The sequence below is a fragment of the Salmo trutta genome, chromosome 10, assembly GCF_901001165.1.
Source record: "Salmo trutta chromosome 10, fSalTru1.1, whole genome shotgun sequence".
NCBI classification, from domain to species: Eukaryota; Metazoa; Chordata; class Actinopteri; order Salmoniformes; family Salmonidae; genus Salmo; species Salmo trutta.
The window spans coordinates 23304232-23322471 of NC_042966.1; the positions used below are offsets into that span (position 1 = coordinate 23304232).

The 18240-nt window shown below is 43.7% G+C and overlaps 2 protein-coding genes across 4 annotated transcripts in view; one reads left to right on the forward strand and one right to left on the reverse strand.

The window, feature by feature from the left end:
- Positions 1–9479, reverse strand: LOC115201400 (monocarboxylate transporter 7). 3 transcript variants are annotated; one of them, XM_029764993.1, is made up of 6 exons: positions 9341–9479; positions 3315–3569; positions 2775–2918; positions 2542–2670; positions 1298–2320; positions 1–1099 (listed from the first exon to the last, which is right to left on the reverse strand). In XM_029764993.1, the coding sequence occupies exons 2-6, from the start codon at positions 3550–3552 to the stop codon at positions 789–791; spliced, it is 1845 nt and encodes a 614-aa protein (XP_029620853.1). In that variant the 5' UTR covers positions 3553–3569; positions 9341–9479; the 3' UTR covers positions 1–788. The 3 variants fall into 3 exon arrangements, with proteins under 3 accessions (XP_029620853.1, XP_029620852.1, XP_029620854.1); XM_029764992.1 differs by lacking the exon at positions 9341–9479 and adding an exon at positions 8999–9081; XM_029764994.1 differs by lacking the exon at positions 9341–9479 and adding an exon at positions 5339–5363.
- The window catches only part of arsg (arylsulfatase G), a 10431-nt gene continuing 1203 nt past the window's right edge, over positions 9013–18240 (forward strand). The window contains exons 1-11 of the mRNA XM_029764998.1: positions 9013–9143; positions 9799–10041; positions 10333–10520; positions 10644–10691; positions 10832–10949; positions 16184–16330; positions 16999–17192; positions 17271–17351; positions 17470–17578; positions 17733–17853; positions 17987–18077. Of these exons, the coding sequence (XP_029620858.1) occupies positions 9812–10041; positions 10333–10520; positions 10644–10691; positions 10832–10949; positions 16184–16330; positions 16999–17192; positions 17271–17351; positions 17470–17578; positions 17733–17853; positions 17987–18077 (1327 nt within the window). The 5' untranslated portion in view covers positions 9013–9143; positions 9799–9811. The remainder of the gene's footprint in view (positions 9144–9798; positions 10042–10332; positions 10521–10643; positions 10692–10831; positions 10950–16183; positions 16331–16998; positions 17193–17270; positions 17352–17469; positions 17579–17732; positions 17854–17986; positions 18078–18240) is intronic.

Genomic DNA, 18240 nt, shown 5'->3' on the forward strand with positions numbered 1-18240 from the left:
CCTGTCAGGTGGATGGATTATCTTGGCAAAGGAGAAATTCTCACTAAGAGGGATGTAAACAAATTTGTGCACAACATTTTAGAGAAATAATATTTTTGTTTGTATGGACAATTTAGGAGATCTTTTATTTTAGCCCATGAAACATGGGCTTTACACTTTACATGTTGCGTTTATATTTTTGATCAGCGTATGTTCACTCAACCTAAAATTAAAAGTTGAGTGAACATACAATTCAACTTGAGAATGTATGTTTGTTCAGCTTTCCTCCCAAATGAGATACAATTGTAAGTTGAATCAACTATAATGTTATTTTTGGGAGCAAACTCACAATCCATTTTGTAGCTAGTTGCCTTACAATTGACCTTTGAAATCAAGTGTGAGCGTAATAAGGTTTCCCAGCTGACTTCATAAATCTAATAACTGGCCTCTACATATTGTTTGTATATCCTCTCTAACAGTACCATGAGCTAAAACACAGTGTTTTGATGTTCATGGAAGCCATAATAACATTGTTGTCTCAGTTTACAACAAAGGTTGTAGTGTTAATTTCACCCCTTACATCCAGGATGTTCAGTATGCCCTTTCCTTTATTCAGTGTGAGTGACTGGAGATATGAAACCTCTTCAGACTCCCAAAACCAGATCTGAAATCACAGGATAGAGATTCCTTATCCGTCCATGGCAGTCTTTATTCACATATTTGTCTGATTTGTCTCAATCAGCACTAGCTTAACCAAGACTTCAGTTCAGACTCTTATGGGGTTTCCTTCTGAGCTGTGTGATGTCTTTTCAAGTAAAGATTGTCATCAGTTGGCCTTTTTCAGTAATGATTTCCTGTTTCTGGTCCAAATCAAGGTCAACTTCTAGGAAGTCCTGAAGACTGTCTCTGTCCTGGGCCTCCTTCCCCTCTCGCTGAGGTACAGGGTTCCCTGGCCCCACCTGCAGGGGTTCTGGGCAATTTTGAGGCCCTCTCTTGCTGCAGCAGGGCAAGCCTCTCTTGGCTGGTCGTACCAGTCCCAGGAACACAGCTCCCAAACCCATACCCACCGCACACGAGTAGAAAGCTGAGCCGTAGTTCTGAGTCAGGTCCACCAGAACACCTGAGAGAGTACAATAACATTTTTATAAGTTGAAAAAATTCATTCATAAAAATGATGCACAAATTAATCAAGTTATTTCATTTGATGATAATGAAAATAAAACAAATGGTAAATCTATCATTAGTGAGAGAGAGAGCAAAAGAGACATGACATGACAGAGAGCTGTGAATAAATATGAGACCTGAATGCATCTCTTACCTCCTAGAGGTGGTCCGGCCAGCCCAGCGAAGCTCTGTATAAAGACATAGACTCCCGCGGCTGACGCCATCCTCTCTATGCCCACCACATCTTTCTCTGCCAGCATGGGTATATGCGTTGATGACACAGTGCCCATAAAAAAACCATAGAACCCACAACACATCGCCAGACCCCAGAACTCCCACACCAGGGTAAAGGCCACCAGCACCAGGCACAGCAGGACTACACATCCTAGCAGCACCAAGGGCTTCCTGCCTCTAAACAGCTTCCTGCCTAGCACCCAACCAATGGAGATGCGACCAAAGATCTCTGCAACCGCCATGGTGGAAAGCATGTAGGTTGCACGGTCGCGCTCCACGCCACGGCTCACGCTCAGCTCGATGATGTAGAGCTGAGGGGCAAAGAAACCCAATGTGGCGAAGAGGCCGAAGAGAGCATAGCAAATGAAGCTGCCTTCTCTCAGCACGGAGAAGTCAAGGAGTTTTGGCTTTTGGGCGGATACTGTCGGTGTCTGCTCCTCGTCCTTCTCCATCTCCTTCTTGCTTCCTAAGCACAGCTGTGAAGACGCCTCCTTCTCTCTTCTCTCTTTCCCCCCCTTTTCTCCCTTCTCCTCTTTCCCCTTCAGAGGAATCTCCTCCCCTGCCTTGCTACCATCATCCAGGACCTGGTGATGGAGGGACTGGACCCCAGAGTCCTCAGACTCTCCAGAGCTCAGGGAGTAACAATGAGTCAGCTTGTTCTCCTGAGAGTAGGAACTCTGCAGTGTGTAAGAGCTATCCTTAGCATATGAACTGTCCTTAGTGTACAATCTCTCCTTAGTGTAGGACTCCTCCTGTGTGTTCAGAGTATCCAGAGCCTTCAGCTCTTGGTCAGCCAGTCCACCTGTCTCTGTCTCCGTGGCTGGTCCAGGTCTGATGAAGATGGGTCTTAGCAAAACTCCACAGATGATGATGATGCCCTGCAGAGCTCCGATCACCACCAGAGTGTAACGCCAGCCGATACAGTCCCTCAGAGCAGAGAATGCTGAGGAGCAGATGGGGGAGAACAAAGAGGAGAGTTTTTGAAATACAATACTATAGTAGTCAGGGTTTGCAATCTAACCTCAAATTAAATGCGGGTTAATTTTGAAAGAAAAAGCAATTGAGAAAAGTGAGATTAAGGTAATGGGAAGTTGGTAAACTGAAACATTGTATTTTTAAAGAGAAACTTTGCTAGTAAGCAGAGTTTCCACTGTGACCTCTTACCTGGGGCGAGGGCGAACACAGAGAAGGACTCTCCCGTGGAGGCGACAGCTGTGACCAGGGAGCGTCGCTGGGAGAAGTACTGAGACAGTAGGGTGACGGTGGGCAGGAAGGTCAGACAGTACCCCAGACCTGTGTAGGGGAGAGGACACACATGCACACCCACTGGTGACAACACTGGTGCCGCTGTGACAGTTATGATGGTCAATATCCTTTGTGTATTTGTTTTGTCTTACCTGCAACGAGTCCGATGGTGATGTACATCTCGTTGATGGAGTTGGTGAAGCCACTGGCGATGGTTCCTATGGAGACGAGGAGTCCACCAATCATAACAACTGGCCGGAACCCAAATCGGTTGGTCATTATAGAAGCAAGAGGAGCTGTGAGGAGAGAGCGGATAGGTATCTCTTGTTAGCACGAAGATATGACACACTATAGAGCATCTGACCTTTTTCAGTTAATATCACCCTAAAAACATTATTATGAGGTCAAGCAGTCTGGCACAGTAACACAAGCGTTCACACTCAGCAGCTCTTCAGAACCAGAATTGCCCTGGACTAGGGTTTCTTAAACTATGGGTCTGGACCCAAAGTGGGCCCTGGGCATGTGAGAGGTTATGAGTTATGAGAATACATCTATAATCATGCACTATGTCTTCTTAATTTGGAGAACCATTTGGCTCACGAGAGGACAGTAAATTCCTCATTTGGGTCTTGAGCTGAAAAAGCTTAAGAACCCCTGCCCTAGACCCTCTCATCCCCCATCCCCAGTCTCACCAGTGAAAGTCATTGTGAAGACGCAGATGGAGATGATCCAAGACACTCGGCTGTTGCTCTCCCCGAACTCCCCCATCAGGTCCTGGAGGAAGATGCCCAAGCTCTTGATGACTCCGTAGGTGAACACTTCCACCAGGAAGAAGGAGACCGCCACCACCCAGCCCCAGCCACCATCTGGGGGAGCCGTGTAGACGTTAGGCCCCATGTAGCGCTTCACTCTGGACCCCCACACTGTCATAGTTGGAGCAGAAGATGCTGTAGGGAAGAGGGCAATAGAGAACTTTTAAAAAAGGTAACAAGTAAACAACGCTTGTGATTGGGAAGAAAATAAATACATAGTTAATAATGCAAATGTTACTGGTATGGTATAAGGTTAATATGTTAATATTAACATTGTGTGTGTATATATATATATATATATATATATATATATATATATATATATATATAAGGCTAGGATTAGCTGATTTATGAAGAGCAAAAAAAAAAAAATGCAGTTTACATGTCACTTTCTGAGTCAGTCCCTCCCAACTGTAACGAACCCTCTTTGGTCACTGTGGGTATGTGTGAACGCGCATTGTTGGCGTGAACGTGCACGTTCTTCGAGTCTGCAATAACTCTGCAAGCAAGACGTCACTGTAAAGCGGTAATACAAATCACTGTTACCTGTGGATTACCTGGCAAAATTGCAATACAAAGTATCCTTTATCAATTTCATATGTTAGGTACATAGTTGCAACTTGCAAACTATTGTCGTTTCAGGCAATGTTATGATGAAAGTTGTTGCTGCTTACATCCGGAACAAGCAACGTGTCCTGAAAAGCTACATCAACGCAACTGTTACTTTGCATCAAGGATCCTAATCAATGCTGCAGCGCTAATTAGCACATCTTCAATTACGCAACAATAACTACAATTCGCACACACATAAACCTGTTTCACTCACTGCCTTTTTATTGTCGTTCCACATATCCAGTTAGCCTTTTCTCAACGAATGAATGAGCAATGCCATCCCTTGATGTCATTGGTGAATAGCCTATGGCATTGGTAACTCATCCATTCCGACGGTCATAACCTATGCTGCAGTGCTGACTTGTCTTTTCTGACTTGTCTGTCTTATAACCAAAAGTGTGTGTATAGATCTGTGTGGGTCGACCCACACCAATGTTGAATGTGCCAACACGTTATCTCATTCAGCCAAAGGAAAGACAAACAGCAGATAAATGTAAGCCCTCTATAGACTTGACTTGCCTAAAGTATAACACCAATACTACTTTACTTGTCTTAGCCCATGGCATCATGTTCTCTTACATTCTAGGGCCTTCTAGATATTTAGCATCTAACCGATTTGGCTATAAGCTGTAAGCTATAAGCTGCCAAAGTATTTTAATCAGTAATTAATGTTAGACCACAATGAAAATTATTCTAACTAGGCTACAGAGGTGATTATTGGGCCTCTTGAAAAACCTGTATTTACAGTAGGAAAATGGGGAAGGGTCATGCTTTTTCAATTTCAGTCAAAGGGAGGGGTTAGTATTATTTAAATCTAGTCCAGGGGAAGGAAGGGTCATGTCATTTGTCATTAATTACGTTTCAATATTTCGGAGTGTTTTATAATGAGTTGATTATTAGGCTACATATTGATGTGTGCCGAATGCCGCCCCTCATCTCTGATTCTCTGCTGGGCGCTCAATATCATATTATTTTTTGATTTCACCTTTATTTAACCAGGTAGGTCAGTTGAGAACAAGTTTGTTAACAAACTATAGTTTTGGCAAGTCGTTTAGGACATCTACTTTGTGCATGAAACAAGTAATTTTTCTAACAATTCTTTACAGACAAATTATTTCACTTATAAATCACTGTATCACAATTCCAGTGGGTCAGAGGTTTACAATCACTAAGTTGACCGTGCCTTTAAACAGCTTGGAAAATTCCAGAAAATGATGTCATGGCTTTAGAGGCTTCTGATAGGCTAATTGACATCATTTGAGTCAAACCTGTGGATGTATTTCAAGGCCTACCTTCAAACGCAGTGCCTCTTTGCTTGACATCATGGGGAAATCAGCAAAGACATCAGAAATAAAATTGTAGACAAGTCTGGTTCATCCTTGGGAGCAATTTCCAAACGCCTGAAGGTACCACGTTCATCTGTACAAACAACAGTACGCAAGTATAAACACCATGGGACCATGCAGCGGTCATACCACTCTTGAAGGAGACGCATTCTGTCTCCTAGAGATGAACGTACTTGGGTGCGAAAAGTGCAAATCAATCCCAGAACAACAGCAAAGGACCATGTGAAGATGCTGGAGGAAACAGGTACAAAGGTATCTATATCTGCAGTAAAACGAGTCCTTTATCAGGAGGGTAGAAAGGCCGTTCAGCAAGGAAGAAGCCACTGCTCCAAAACCGCCATAAAAAAGCCAGACTACAGTTTGCAACTGCACATGGGGACGAAGATCGTACTTTTTGGAGAAATGTCCTCTAATCTGATGAAACAAAAATAGAACTGTCTGGCCATAATGACCATCGTTATGTTTGGAGGAAAAGGGGGGAGACTTGCAAGCCGAAGAACACCATTCCAACCGTGAAGCACGGGGGTGGCAGCATCATGTTGTGGGGGTGCTTTGCTGCAGGAGGAACTGGTGCACTTCACAAAATAGATGAGGGATTAAAATGATGTGGATATATTGAAGCAACATCTCAAGATATCAGTCAGGAAGTTAAAGCTTGGTCGCAAATGGGTCTTCCAAATGGACAATGACCCCAAGCATACTTCCAAAGTTGTGTCAAAATGGCTTAAGGACAACAAAGTCAAGGTATTGGAGTGGCCATCACAAAGCCCTGACCTCAATATTATAGAAAATTTGTGGGCAGAACTGAAAAAGCATGTGCGAGCAAGGAGGCCTACAAACCTGACTCAGTTACACCAGCTCTGACAGGAGGAATGGGCCAAAATTCACCCAACTTATTGTGGGAAGCTTGTGGAAGGCTAGCTGAGATGTTTGACCCGAGTTAAACCTCTTAAGGATCCACCCCTTTTTTCCTAAATTTTCGCCTGAAATGACATACTCAAATCTAACTGCCTGTAGCTCAGGCCATGAAGCAAGGATATGCATATACTTGGTACCATTTGAAAGGAAACACAAGGTTGTGGAATGTGAAAGGAATGTAGGAGAATGCGCAAGCCTAACATTGACCGTGTAGAATTAACCCTTAACAGTGAAAACAGGGTGTTTTCTTCTGACAGTTTACAATGACATCTCTCCCCATAGGAATACATTGCCTCCTCCCCTAAATTCAACCTGATGCTTTCGTGGGTTATAATTGCCAAATCAAACTGTCTTCAATGACAATCCATCAGGCCACTATGAGGATTACCTGTGTTGATTCTTAGCTTCCTGGAGCAACCGGGAGTGGTTAAATTCACCCTAAAATTGGTTTTGATTTCACAACTTGTAGTTAGTGAAAAACACTGCATTCAACCCTCTATAAATCAGTCAGTTCTTAACGTAAAGACTTGAAACTCAGGAACGTCTATCACTGCTCGGCCATCCTGAGTTCAACGAGCCATTCAATTGGGCATTTCTGCAGTATATTAGAGCATGTCCAATTCGTGATGTTAAATGCCCATTGTAAGACATTGTCAATGGACAGTGTACAATTGTACATTTCCAATGTATTTAATGAGGGCTTTAACATCACCAAATGGACAGGCTGAAATCAACACCAATGAGCGATTAGACAGTGTCCATTACACATTCTATATTGTCAGTGTGAATATGCTCTTCTGCAAGTTGACAATGTCCATTGCCAATGTATATCCATAAGGACTTCCCATTACGAAATGGACATGCTGAATCAACATCAATGAGAAATTCTTACTTCCTATGATCAAACATGACAAATAAACCTTCTAGGTTGATTCAGGGCTTAACATAGTGATATATATCATTTGGTCAGTATATATGCCATTTGGACATGGTACACTGACTTTTTGGTTCGGAAGCCGACTTCCTATGATCATATATTGCAAATGGACAAAATATAGCCTTATGGACAAACTCAATAAAATAAGACAAATGTATGTCCGTACAGTTACTACATATGTATAATTGACCCAAAAATATGTATAATTGGCAAAACAAAGCACTTTTTATGAGGTTTAAACATTTTGAAAAAATTGAGATTTTGAAAATTTCACCCTTGGGACCTGACTTTGTGACCATTTCCCATATGAAAATCGATGGTGGAGTGCGCTCATCCCCTATGGGAATTTTGGTTTATTACACTTTGCATTTGCAATGTTCCCGGTTGCAATATGGTTTTGATGAACTGCCGTCCATTTGAGTGGTATTTGCAATTGTGTATATGGTTCTTCCAATGCCAATAAGTTGCCATTCATTTTTGTCCGTTTCATGGGGGTCTTACTAACAACGAGTGCTTTGTGTTGGAGCCTATTTCTTCCTATTTTAAGAAATAATAGGTAGGCCTACATGTTTAGGCTATAGGCTGCTATATCCATAGATCTGTGGGTCAATTCCTCCACCCACCATAAACTCGAATTGAGGGGGTATGATGAGAGGATATGCCATAGGCATACCTTTTTATTACAGAAAATGGCAAATGATTTTGAAGAAAATCAAATGTATCCGATTATATAAAGTGATCTATAACAGAGCTTTAGTCTGCGATGCTTTATGTTAGAAACAAGCTGTAAAATACCTGGGAAAGACGTGACTCCGATGCAAATTGGGATATCATTGTTTCGTTGGTTGACCTTCAGAGGCTGACTTTGCTTATGAAGTAATCTAATCCTTTCACTGTCAATTGATTAAGCTATTAACTGATTGTACAATAGAAGATGTTTAAACAGCTTTTAGGGAAACACTTGTGACCTTCTCTCGTTGGGTTAAGCCACGGAAGAAGAGTAGCCAACAGTTAAAGCTTACACTGTTCTGTGTCGGTAGGCCTACTCTGTCTGGGTTAGAAATGTAGGCCTAACTTTTGAAAGTACAATGCTCAGATTCCTAATGACGTCTCGAATGTAATTATTTGCAAACGAACAGTTTCGTTGCAAACAAGACACACTGATTTGGCATGGGAGAAATGTGATAAAATGAACACATAGGCCTATGTCTCTTTCCATTCTTAGGCTGTAATTTCGGTAATTTGTGTGGTATAAAAAAATATTCCTCTAATATGTAAAATGAATTAGAAAATGCAATTTTTTCTATATACGATGATAGATGAATGCAGTGCTTTTACTATAAAGGAGATCTTTGCACCCCTACTCATGTCCACGGTGGTCTGCGTACACACCACCTCCTGACCTGCAGCCCTGTGCACTATCAAAATTCCGCATTGCCATGTAGGCTACAGGATGAAGAACAGTTTCTCATATTTGAGGCTCTGCCTGGTCTGTCCAAGAAGTGCGGGTAAACGCCGTCCACTTTTGTTTTAATTATTAATTTAGCTGTAGGGAGGGTCTTCTTATTTGTTTGCGTTCAGATAGGGTTTAGGTAAACTATTTTGCCAAAGGGAGGACCATCCATTTTCTACAGGTAAACCTTATTATAAATAACATTCACTTTCTAACTGAAAAATCTCACTAATTTGGAACTGTCCAAATAATTATTATAATGAGAACAGAACTTTAGGCTCCTAACCTTATTCCTCACCTTTAGTGGACTGATCTCGAATAACCACCGGTGAAAGCAAATCCCCAGGCTGGGTCTCTGCCATATTGCTTCCACTTCTCCAATATTTTGAAGAATTAAGGAAAGGAGAGCTGAGGAGAGGAAAGCCCGCGTCTTCAATTTAAAGGTAGCACGTGTTTGTGAAGGACAGCGTTGAACTACCCATAGTATAGGTCTCATGCTGTTGGCAACGTGGATTGTAGATAACTGTAGGTTTGTTTACTCTTTGCCAGCTCACTTGTTGCTCCTTTTCAATCAATACTTCTCAGTCAGATACAGAATACTTACTTCAAGATAGTAAAATGAGTGTTGCATAAATCTTACCTGTTTTTCAGTTTTAGAGATAAAAGATCTGTCTCTTTCCCAAATGTTTTTCACATTGTGCTGTGTGGTAATCCTGTGTGCTGTTCAGTTTATGACCGGTGAAACCAGTGACAACCTTACTGTGTCTCTCTCTCTCTCTCTCTCTCTCTCTCTCTCTCTCACACACACACATACTCTTACTCTCTCTCACACACACACACACACACACACACTCATGAGGAAACACAGGGGTTAAGGGGATCAGGTTACAATCAGTCAGCTCGGTCCTATATCAGTCTACTGCAGCCCCCTGCACCTAATAACTGTCAGAGTGCTGCCTGTGTGCAGTTGACCATGATTGTTATAATTGTTATAGTAATGAATAATACATTGTTCAACCCAAAGCTGCTATAAAAGTGTCTCTTGGGACCTTAGTTTTGATCAGTTCTTTAACTTGTCTTACTCTGTCACTCTCCCAGGTCTTGAACCAGAATGGCAGGGAGTGTCTTCCTGCTCCTATTAGCTGGGACACTGCTCTGTGGGCTACTGTTCCACACAGTGAGCCAGAATGAAGCTGGGGACAGGACCCGCAGCAGGAGACCCAACTTCATCATCATTCTGGCAGATGATATTGGATGGGGAGACCTAGGAGCCAACCAGCAGGCGGGTCAGAGGTCAAGCCTAACCCCTCATCTGGATCTGATGGCCCAGCAAGGAATGAGGTACAGCTCTTGTTAGCCTGTTCACTAACCAACTAGCCTAACTTAAAGTAGGCTTTTTCTCACAGGATAGAACTGTCATGGATAACTGCTACAGGAGGTGAAGGCTTTAGTTCCAGTCCTGGTGTCAAATACCTTTATTGAATCATGAGCTACACATGTCTTACTTATGTATTGTAACAAGTATTTGCACACCCTGTAACTCTCTAGTCCAGAACAAGTGTTGGTCACCACCACTTTATTTGTTCAAAACCCATCTTGTCCTCCATAACCCCTTTCATCTGTATCCTCCAGGTTGACAGACTTCCACTCCCCAGCCTCCACCTGCTCCCCGTCCCGTGCTGCTCTCCTCACAGGCCGACACGGCCTGAGGAACGGGGTCACACATAACTTCGCTGTGGGGTCCGTGGGGGGGCTACCCCTCTCTGAGACCACCCTGGCCGAGATACTGCACCAGGGTGGATACTACACAGCCATGATCGGTGAGAGGCAAAGAGACCTCTTCTATTTTATTCTATATTTTATTATGTTTTGTTCTATTCTATCCTGCTCTATTCTATTTTATTCTGTTCTAACCCGTTGTGTTTTCTCTGTTGTAAGTGCAGGTAAATGGCATCTAGGGCACAATGATCCGTACAGTCCCACCAACAGAGGTAAGAGGCATTGAGTTCTTGAGTTAAATGGTTGACATATTATATCTACTATATCTATCTGCATGAAGCCACAGTAGTGCAGGTGTTACAGTGAATGTGAGGACTTAAACAACGAGTGTCTTATTGCTTTTTGCGGGCAGGTTTCGACTACTACCTGGGGATCCCATACAGTAATGATATGGGCTGTACAGACCTGCCTGGTTACGACCTGCCCTCCTGCCCTCCCTGTCACCCCGGACCACAGATACTACACAACAGGTGGGGGTTGTATGCTCATGGTTAACACAGGTACACAAACATACACAGGGGTCTTTGTTTGCTCTCATAGACAGATGAGTTTATACAGACTGGGCTAGATCCTAATTTGAGACCCAGAAATATAATTTTTCCTGCATGAATCATACATTTTCTTGCCAGAACTAGGGCTGTGGCGGTCACAAAATCTTGTAAGCCGGTGATTGTCAAGCAAATAACTGCCGTCTCACAGTAATTGACCGTTAATTAACATAAACACATTTAGCACCTCCTGTCTTCCACACATAGCCTACAAGCCGCTGATGCAGACCTTTGGAACATCTACATTTTAACAAGTCTAATAAATCCATGTAATATAGCCTACACCTTCACAATAAAGCCATTATATTGTAGGCTATTAAGATGGCGCCGGTGAGGAAGGCAGATGTTTTACGTTCCCCTAACCGATTGTGTTTTTTTGTTAGTTTATTTGCGTTGTTTGTAACGTATTTTTTTACTTATTTTGTACATAATGTTGCCGCTACCATCTTTTATGACTGAAAATAACTTCTGGACATCAGGACTGTGATTACTGGCAGAATCCTTTTTTTCCTTTAACGAGTCTGACGAGGCCAACACGAACGATATACTGCTTTCTCGGGAACAGGCCCAGATCCCCGTTATTTGCATGAAGAGGAGGTGGAGAAAAGGGGGCAGGAGGCCCGGCTGGCCGCTGAGAATTCCTAGGCGATTGAATTAACCCCCACTTCCTTCCATTCTGCTAGCAAACGTGCAGTCTTTGGACAATAAAATAGATGACCTACGCAGAAGATTAGACTACCAAAAGGACATTCAAAACTGTAATATCTTATGCTTCACGGAGACGTGGCTGAACGACAACACTATCAACATACAGCTGGCTGGTTATACACTGCACCGGCAGGATAGAACAGCGGCGTCTGGTAAGACAAGGGGTGGCGGACTATATTTTTGTAAATAACAGCTGGTGCATGATATCTAAGGCAGTCTCAAGCTATTGCTCGCCTGAGGTAGAATATCTCATGATAAGCTGTAGACCACACTACCTACCTAGAGAGTTTTCATCTGTATTTTTCGTAGCTGTTTACATACCACCACAGTCAGAGGCTGGCACTAAGATTGCATTGAATGAGCTGTATTCCGCCATAAGCAAACAAGAAAAAGCTCACCAGAGGCAGCGCTCCTAGTACCCGGGGACTTCAATGCAGGGGAACTTAAATCCGTTTTACCAAATTTCTATCAGCATGTTAAATGTGCAACCAGAGGAAAAAGAACTCTGGGCCACCTTTACTCCACACACAGAGACGCATACAAAGCTCTCCCTCGCCCTCCATTTGGCAAATCTGACCATAATTATATCCTCCTGATTCCTGCTTACAAGCAAAAAGCAGGAAGCACCAGTGACTAGATCAATAACAAAGTGGTCAGATGAAGCAGATGCTAAACTACAGGACTGTTTTGCTAGCACAGACTGGAATATGTTCCGGGATTCCCCCGATGGCATTGAGGAGTACACCACATCAGTCATTGGCTTCATCAATAAGTGCATCGATATCTTTGTCCCCACAGTGACCATACCTACATACCCCAACCAGAAGCCATGGATTACAGGCAACATCCCCACTGAGCTAAAGGCTAGAGCTGCCGCTTTCAAAGAGCGGGACTCTAACCCGGAAGCTTATAAGAAATCCCGCTATGCCCTCCGACGAACCATCAAACAGGCAAAGCGTCAATACAGGACTAAGATAGAATCGTACTACACTGGCTCTGATGCTCATCTGATGTGGCAGGCCTTGCAAACCATTACAGACTACAAAGGGAAGCACAGCCAAGAGCTGCCCAAACTACTTCTATGCTCGCTTTGGGGCAAATAACACTGAAACATGCATGAGAGCAGCAGCTGTTCTGGATGACTGTGTGATCACACTCTCCGCAGCTGATGTGAGTAAGACCTTTAAACAGGTCAACATTCACAAGGCTGCAGAGCCAGACGGATTACCAGGACGTGTACTGCGAGCATGCGCTGACCAACTGGCAAGTGTCTTCACTGACATTTTCAACCTCTCCCTGTCTGAGTATGTAATACCTACATGTTTTAAGCAGACCACCATAGTGTCTGTGCCCAAGAACACTAAGGTAACCTGCCTAAATGACTACCGACCCGTAGCACTCACGTCTGTAGCCATGAAGTGCTTTGAAAGGCTGGTCATGGCTCACATCAACACCATTATCCCAGAAACCCTAGACCCACTCCAATTTGTATACCCCCCCCAACAGATCCACAGATGATGCAATCTCTATTGCACTCCACACTGCCCTTTCCCAACTGGACAAAAAGAACACCTATGTGAGAATGCTATTCATTGACTACAGCTCAGCGTTCAACACCATAGTGCCCTCAAAGCTCATCAATAAGCTAAGGACCCTGGGACTGAATACCTCCCTCTGCAACTGGATCCTGCACCTCCCTCTGCAACTGGATCCTGGACTTCCTGACGGGCCACCCCCAGGTAGTAAGGGTAGGTAACAACACATCCGCCACGCTGATCCTCAACACAGGGGTCCCTCAGGGGTGCGTGTTCAGTCCTCTCCTGTACTACTCCCTGTTCAGTCATGACTGCACGGCCAGGCACGACTCCAACACCAGCCTTCCCTGTAGCTCAGTTGGTAGAGCATGGTGTTTGCAATGCCAGGGTTGTGGGTTCGATTCCCACGGGGGGCCAGCGCAAAAAAAAAGAATGTATGAAATGTATGCATTCACTACTGTAAATCGCTCTGGATAAGAGCGTCTGCTAAATTACTAAAATGTAAATGTAAATCATGAAGTTTGCCGATGACACAACAGATCACCGACAACGACGAGGCAGACTATAGGGAGGAGGTAAGACAACAACCTCTCCCTCAACCTGATCAAGACAAAGGAGATGATTGTGGATTACAGGAAAAGAGGACCGAGCACGCCCCCATTCTCATCGACAGGGCTGCAGTGGAGCAGGTTGAGAGCTTCAAGTCCAAGCACACCAAGACAAAACCTATTCCCCCTCAGGAGACTGAAAAGATTTGACATGGGTCCTCAGATCCTCAAAAGGTTCTACAGCTGCACCATCGAGAGCATCCTGACTGGTTGCATCACTGCCTGGTATGGCAACTGCTCGGCCTCTGACCGCAAGTCACTACAGAGGGTAGTGCGAACAGCCCAGTACATCACTGGGGCCAAGCTTCCTGCCATCCAGGACCTCTATACCAGGCGGTGTCAGAGGAAGGCCCTAAAAATGGTCAAAGACTCCAGCCACCCTTGTCATAGACTGTTCTCTCTGCTACCGCATGGGAAGTGGTACCGGAGCGCCAAGTCTATGTCCAAGAGGCTTCTAAACATTTTCTACCCCCAAGCCATAAAACTCCTGAACACCTAATCAAATGGCTACCCAGACTATTTGCATTGCCCCCCCCCCTCTTTTACACCGCTGCTACTCTCTGTTGTTATCATCAATGCATAGTCACTTTAATGACTCTACCTACATGTACATATTACCTCAACTAACCGGTGCCCCCGCACATTGACTCTGTACCGGTACCCCCCTGTATATGTGTCGCTATTGTTATTTTACTGCTACTCTTTGTTTACTTGTTACTTTTATTTCTTATTCTTATCCGTATTTTTTTTAAACTGCGTTGTTGGTTAATGGCTCATAAGTAAGCATTTCACTGTAAGGTCTACATCTGTTGTATTCGGCGCATATGACTAATAACATTTGATTTGATTATTTCTTTTAGACAGGTCTAAGGCTGTATCACAACCGGCCGTGATTGGGAGTCCCATAGGGCAGCGCACAATTGGCCCAGCGTCATCCGGGTTTGGCCGGTGTAGGCCGTCATTGTAAATAAGAATTTGTTCTTAACTGACTTGCCTAGTTAAATAAAGGTTACATTTAAAAAAGAAAGATAAAAAAGAAACATGATATGAAGAAAATGTAGTCTATCTCAGAAGAACAGAATAGCATACTCTAAGTAGTCCTGATCTGGCTATGCCAAATGGCTGTGGGCTCCACTAGCTCATTTAGCAGACAATATTTGCTTAGAATTCCATGGCATTATTTTATAGTATTTTATAGCATGAAGAATACAATTGAACAAAGCTGAATAAAATAGGAAGGATATTTTCTACAAACTATTTAAGGGAGTGCACACATGCGGCTATTCTGTGTTGAGCGGTTAATAAAGAAACAGCTACTCCTATATGCTTATTTTAGAGATATTAATGTAACTTTAGTTGTGATACAAACATTGGGCTATATGTTTATACATTCTAAAGCTGAATGATGTTTATACATTCTAAGGCTGCATGATGCGACTCTAATGATGTTTGGAAAAAAGTAGCACGAAAGGCATGAGCTCTGCTTAGTTTTTTGCGCAGGCTGTACACACTACATCAGTCTCTCATTCACAATTTGACAAGCATTTGATAATGCCTCGAATTTCCCGGCGGCATCCCCTTTTTGTGACTCTAATGCCCCCTAAAAAATCCATGCATTTTGTGGCCAGTGGTCATTGTGCCCTTGGGCTGAATATAATAATTTTAATTCCCTTCTCCCTGTGTGCTGCTTGCTCCGAATCACCTCTCACTCACATGGCTCGTCACATGATCGGGTCTTTCTCATAAGCTACAAGTGAAGACAGACACATCGGGGACTCAACTGCGCGCGTACTTATCCAATTCTGAGGTGCATATAGAAGATATTGGAACAACTGTCCACATTTAATTTTTGTCAGCCAACAAGATGAGTAGGCCTAACGAACAGCAAAAGCACTAACCTATGTCAATCTACTATCCCCATAGTACAAGAGTTAAACTATTCTATTCTGCGCGAGAAATAAATATTCCAAACATAGTCTGGGACATTTGTGGGATGTGATAGATCCTAAATTAATACAACCACTAGCATCAATTTTTTTTCTTCCAATGAGGCTGATGCAACAGATCAGAACATTTAGCTTAAAATGTTGATAAACTATAAGGCTATTTCTTCACATTATAAGCGCAGCAATGAGCACACGGCAGTAGGCTATTAGCGGGAATGTTCCACTAAACGGTCACGTGGAATTTGACTGCCTTCATGACTCTTGACCACTGGTGTGGCGGTAATACGGTCACCGTAACAGCCCTAGTCAGAACTCTGTATTCTCCTAATACTGAATATTTGTGTTGTCTACTTAACCAGATTGAAGAGGAGTGGTTACAGCAGCTGTTACACCAAAGTGGCTCTGCCTCTGTTTGAGAACCGGACCATTGTAGAGCAGCCTCTGGACCTGTGGAGGCTAACACAGCGATACACATCCACTGCACTCAATGTCATACACACAGCCAGGTAAAATATGCCCATAAAAACATATGTGACAGGAAAAAACATACAGCTATTTAATAGAACAAACCCTCATATGCAGTACTGTAACTTGGGTTGCTGCCGTTGATATAGCCTACATACTCAGTGAGACAGTTGTATGTTGGTCATGTCGTGATATGTTTACAGGTTAGTGCAGGGGAACATAGTTCTGAACGAATGTAGCCCAGATTGTTAGAACAGAAATGGTAACATGTTTTTGTTAGTGCACCTGGTGTTTATTTTCAGAACCCAATTTCACAATCTGTCTGTGCCAACATTCTGATTCCGAAAGCAAAGATGGTGTTCCATTCTCTAATGTCAGAGCACAGCTGCCTAAACAGTAAGAAATGTGTGTTAAGAGGGGGTTATTTGTGCTGAACAATATTCTGTAAGTCTGACTCTCTCTCGTTTTACATCACACCTGTTTGAAGTGCCCATCGCTTACAGTATCAGGTCTCGTGAAGGCTTAATACACTCTCACTCTGCCAAAGAGAAGAGCTTGCCCTTTCTCCAGCAAGTCAAGTGGCTATCTATAGGCATATACAGTAGCCTACCATACTCATAGCTCAAATATACCTTTCTTCTCAGTGCTCAAACATTTAAATGTGGGATCTTTTATGTTATCAATATCATGATGTCATGTTTCTTCATAGGGAACGGGGACAACCTTTTCTGCTCTATGTAGCTCTGGCACACATGCACGTCCCCCTGTCCCCCCCTTCCTACGCCCCCAACCCCTCAGAAGGCGGTGTGTACGCTGCCAGTCTGCGGGAGATGGACGGTCTGGTGGGGGCAATAAAGAATGCCTCTGATGCCTCAGACAAGAACACTCTCATCTGGTTCACTGGTGAGTGATCACTGACTACCAGCGATCATGTTTCCATTTGGATCATTGAACATCACTGTATTGTGTGTTTTTCTCCAGGTGATAATGGCCCCTGGGAGCAAAAGTGCCAGTATGCAGGAAGTGTGGGTCCTTTCCTGGGGAAGTGGCAGACCAGCAGAGGTAAGTACTTCCTGGGTCAGCACTTGCATTCTAGTGCATCAATTCACTGAACTAAATTATGAACCTTATGTATATTGATATCAATGGTCCATGTATTGGTCTGTTACCTGTCTGTCAGGTGGGGGCTCTGCCAAGCGGACCACTTGGGAGGGGGGTCACAGGGTGCCCACAGTGTCCTACTGGCCTGGCAGAGTACCAGCCAACAGCACCAGCTCTGCCCTGCTCAGGTTTGGTCATAATTACAGTACAGATATATCTGAAGCTACTCCCAGCTCAGATACAAAACACAGGTGAATGAATGTTACACTTTTGCGTTATTTGTGCAAACTTGACCCCCTCTTTCTCCTGATCTCCCTCCCTCTCCCCTCTCCATTCTCCCAGTGGTCTGGATATCTTCCCCACCCTCCTCTCCCTAGCTGGAGTGAACCCCCCATCAGACAGACGCTATGACGGTATCGACGCCACAGACGTCCTCCTACACGGCAAAGAAACAGGAAATGAGGTATGACTCACTGAGCTATCAGAGCTAGTCATAACACAAATGTAGTGTCGTAGAACTACTCTGAAACAGGAATATGATCGGATGGATTTCTGGAACGAGTCTCTCTCATTTGTCTTCCTCTCCCTACTTGCAGTTCCTCTTCCACCCCAACAGTGGCGCTGCAGGGAAGTATGGGGACCTGCAGACCGTCAGACTGGGGCGCCACAAGGCCTTCTACATCACGGGTAATACAGCCGCTAAAGTAACGGCTAAAAGGGATCTGGATAAACTCCATTGGTATGCTTGGTCAGGTGTAGTGAGTGACTGACTGAGATTTGATTGGTCTACTGTAGTATTGATAGTTTAGTGAAATAGTAGTATTGATAGTTTAGTTTACTGTAATACATG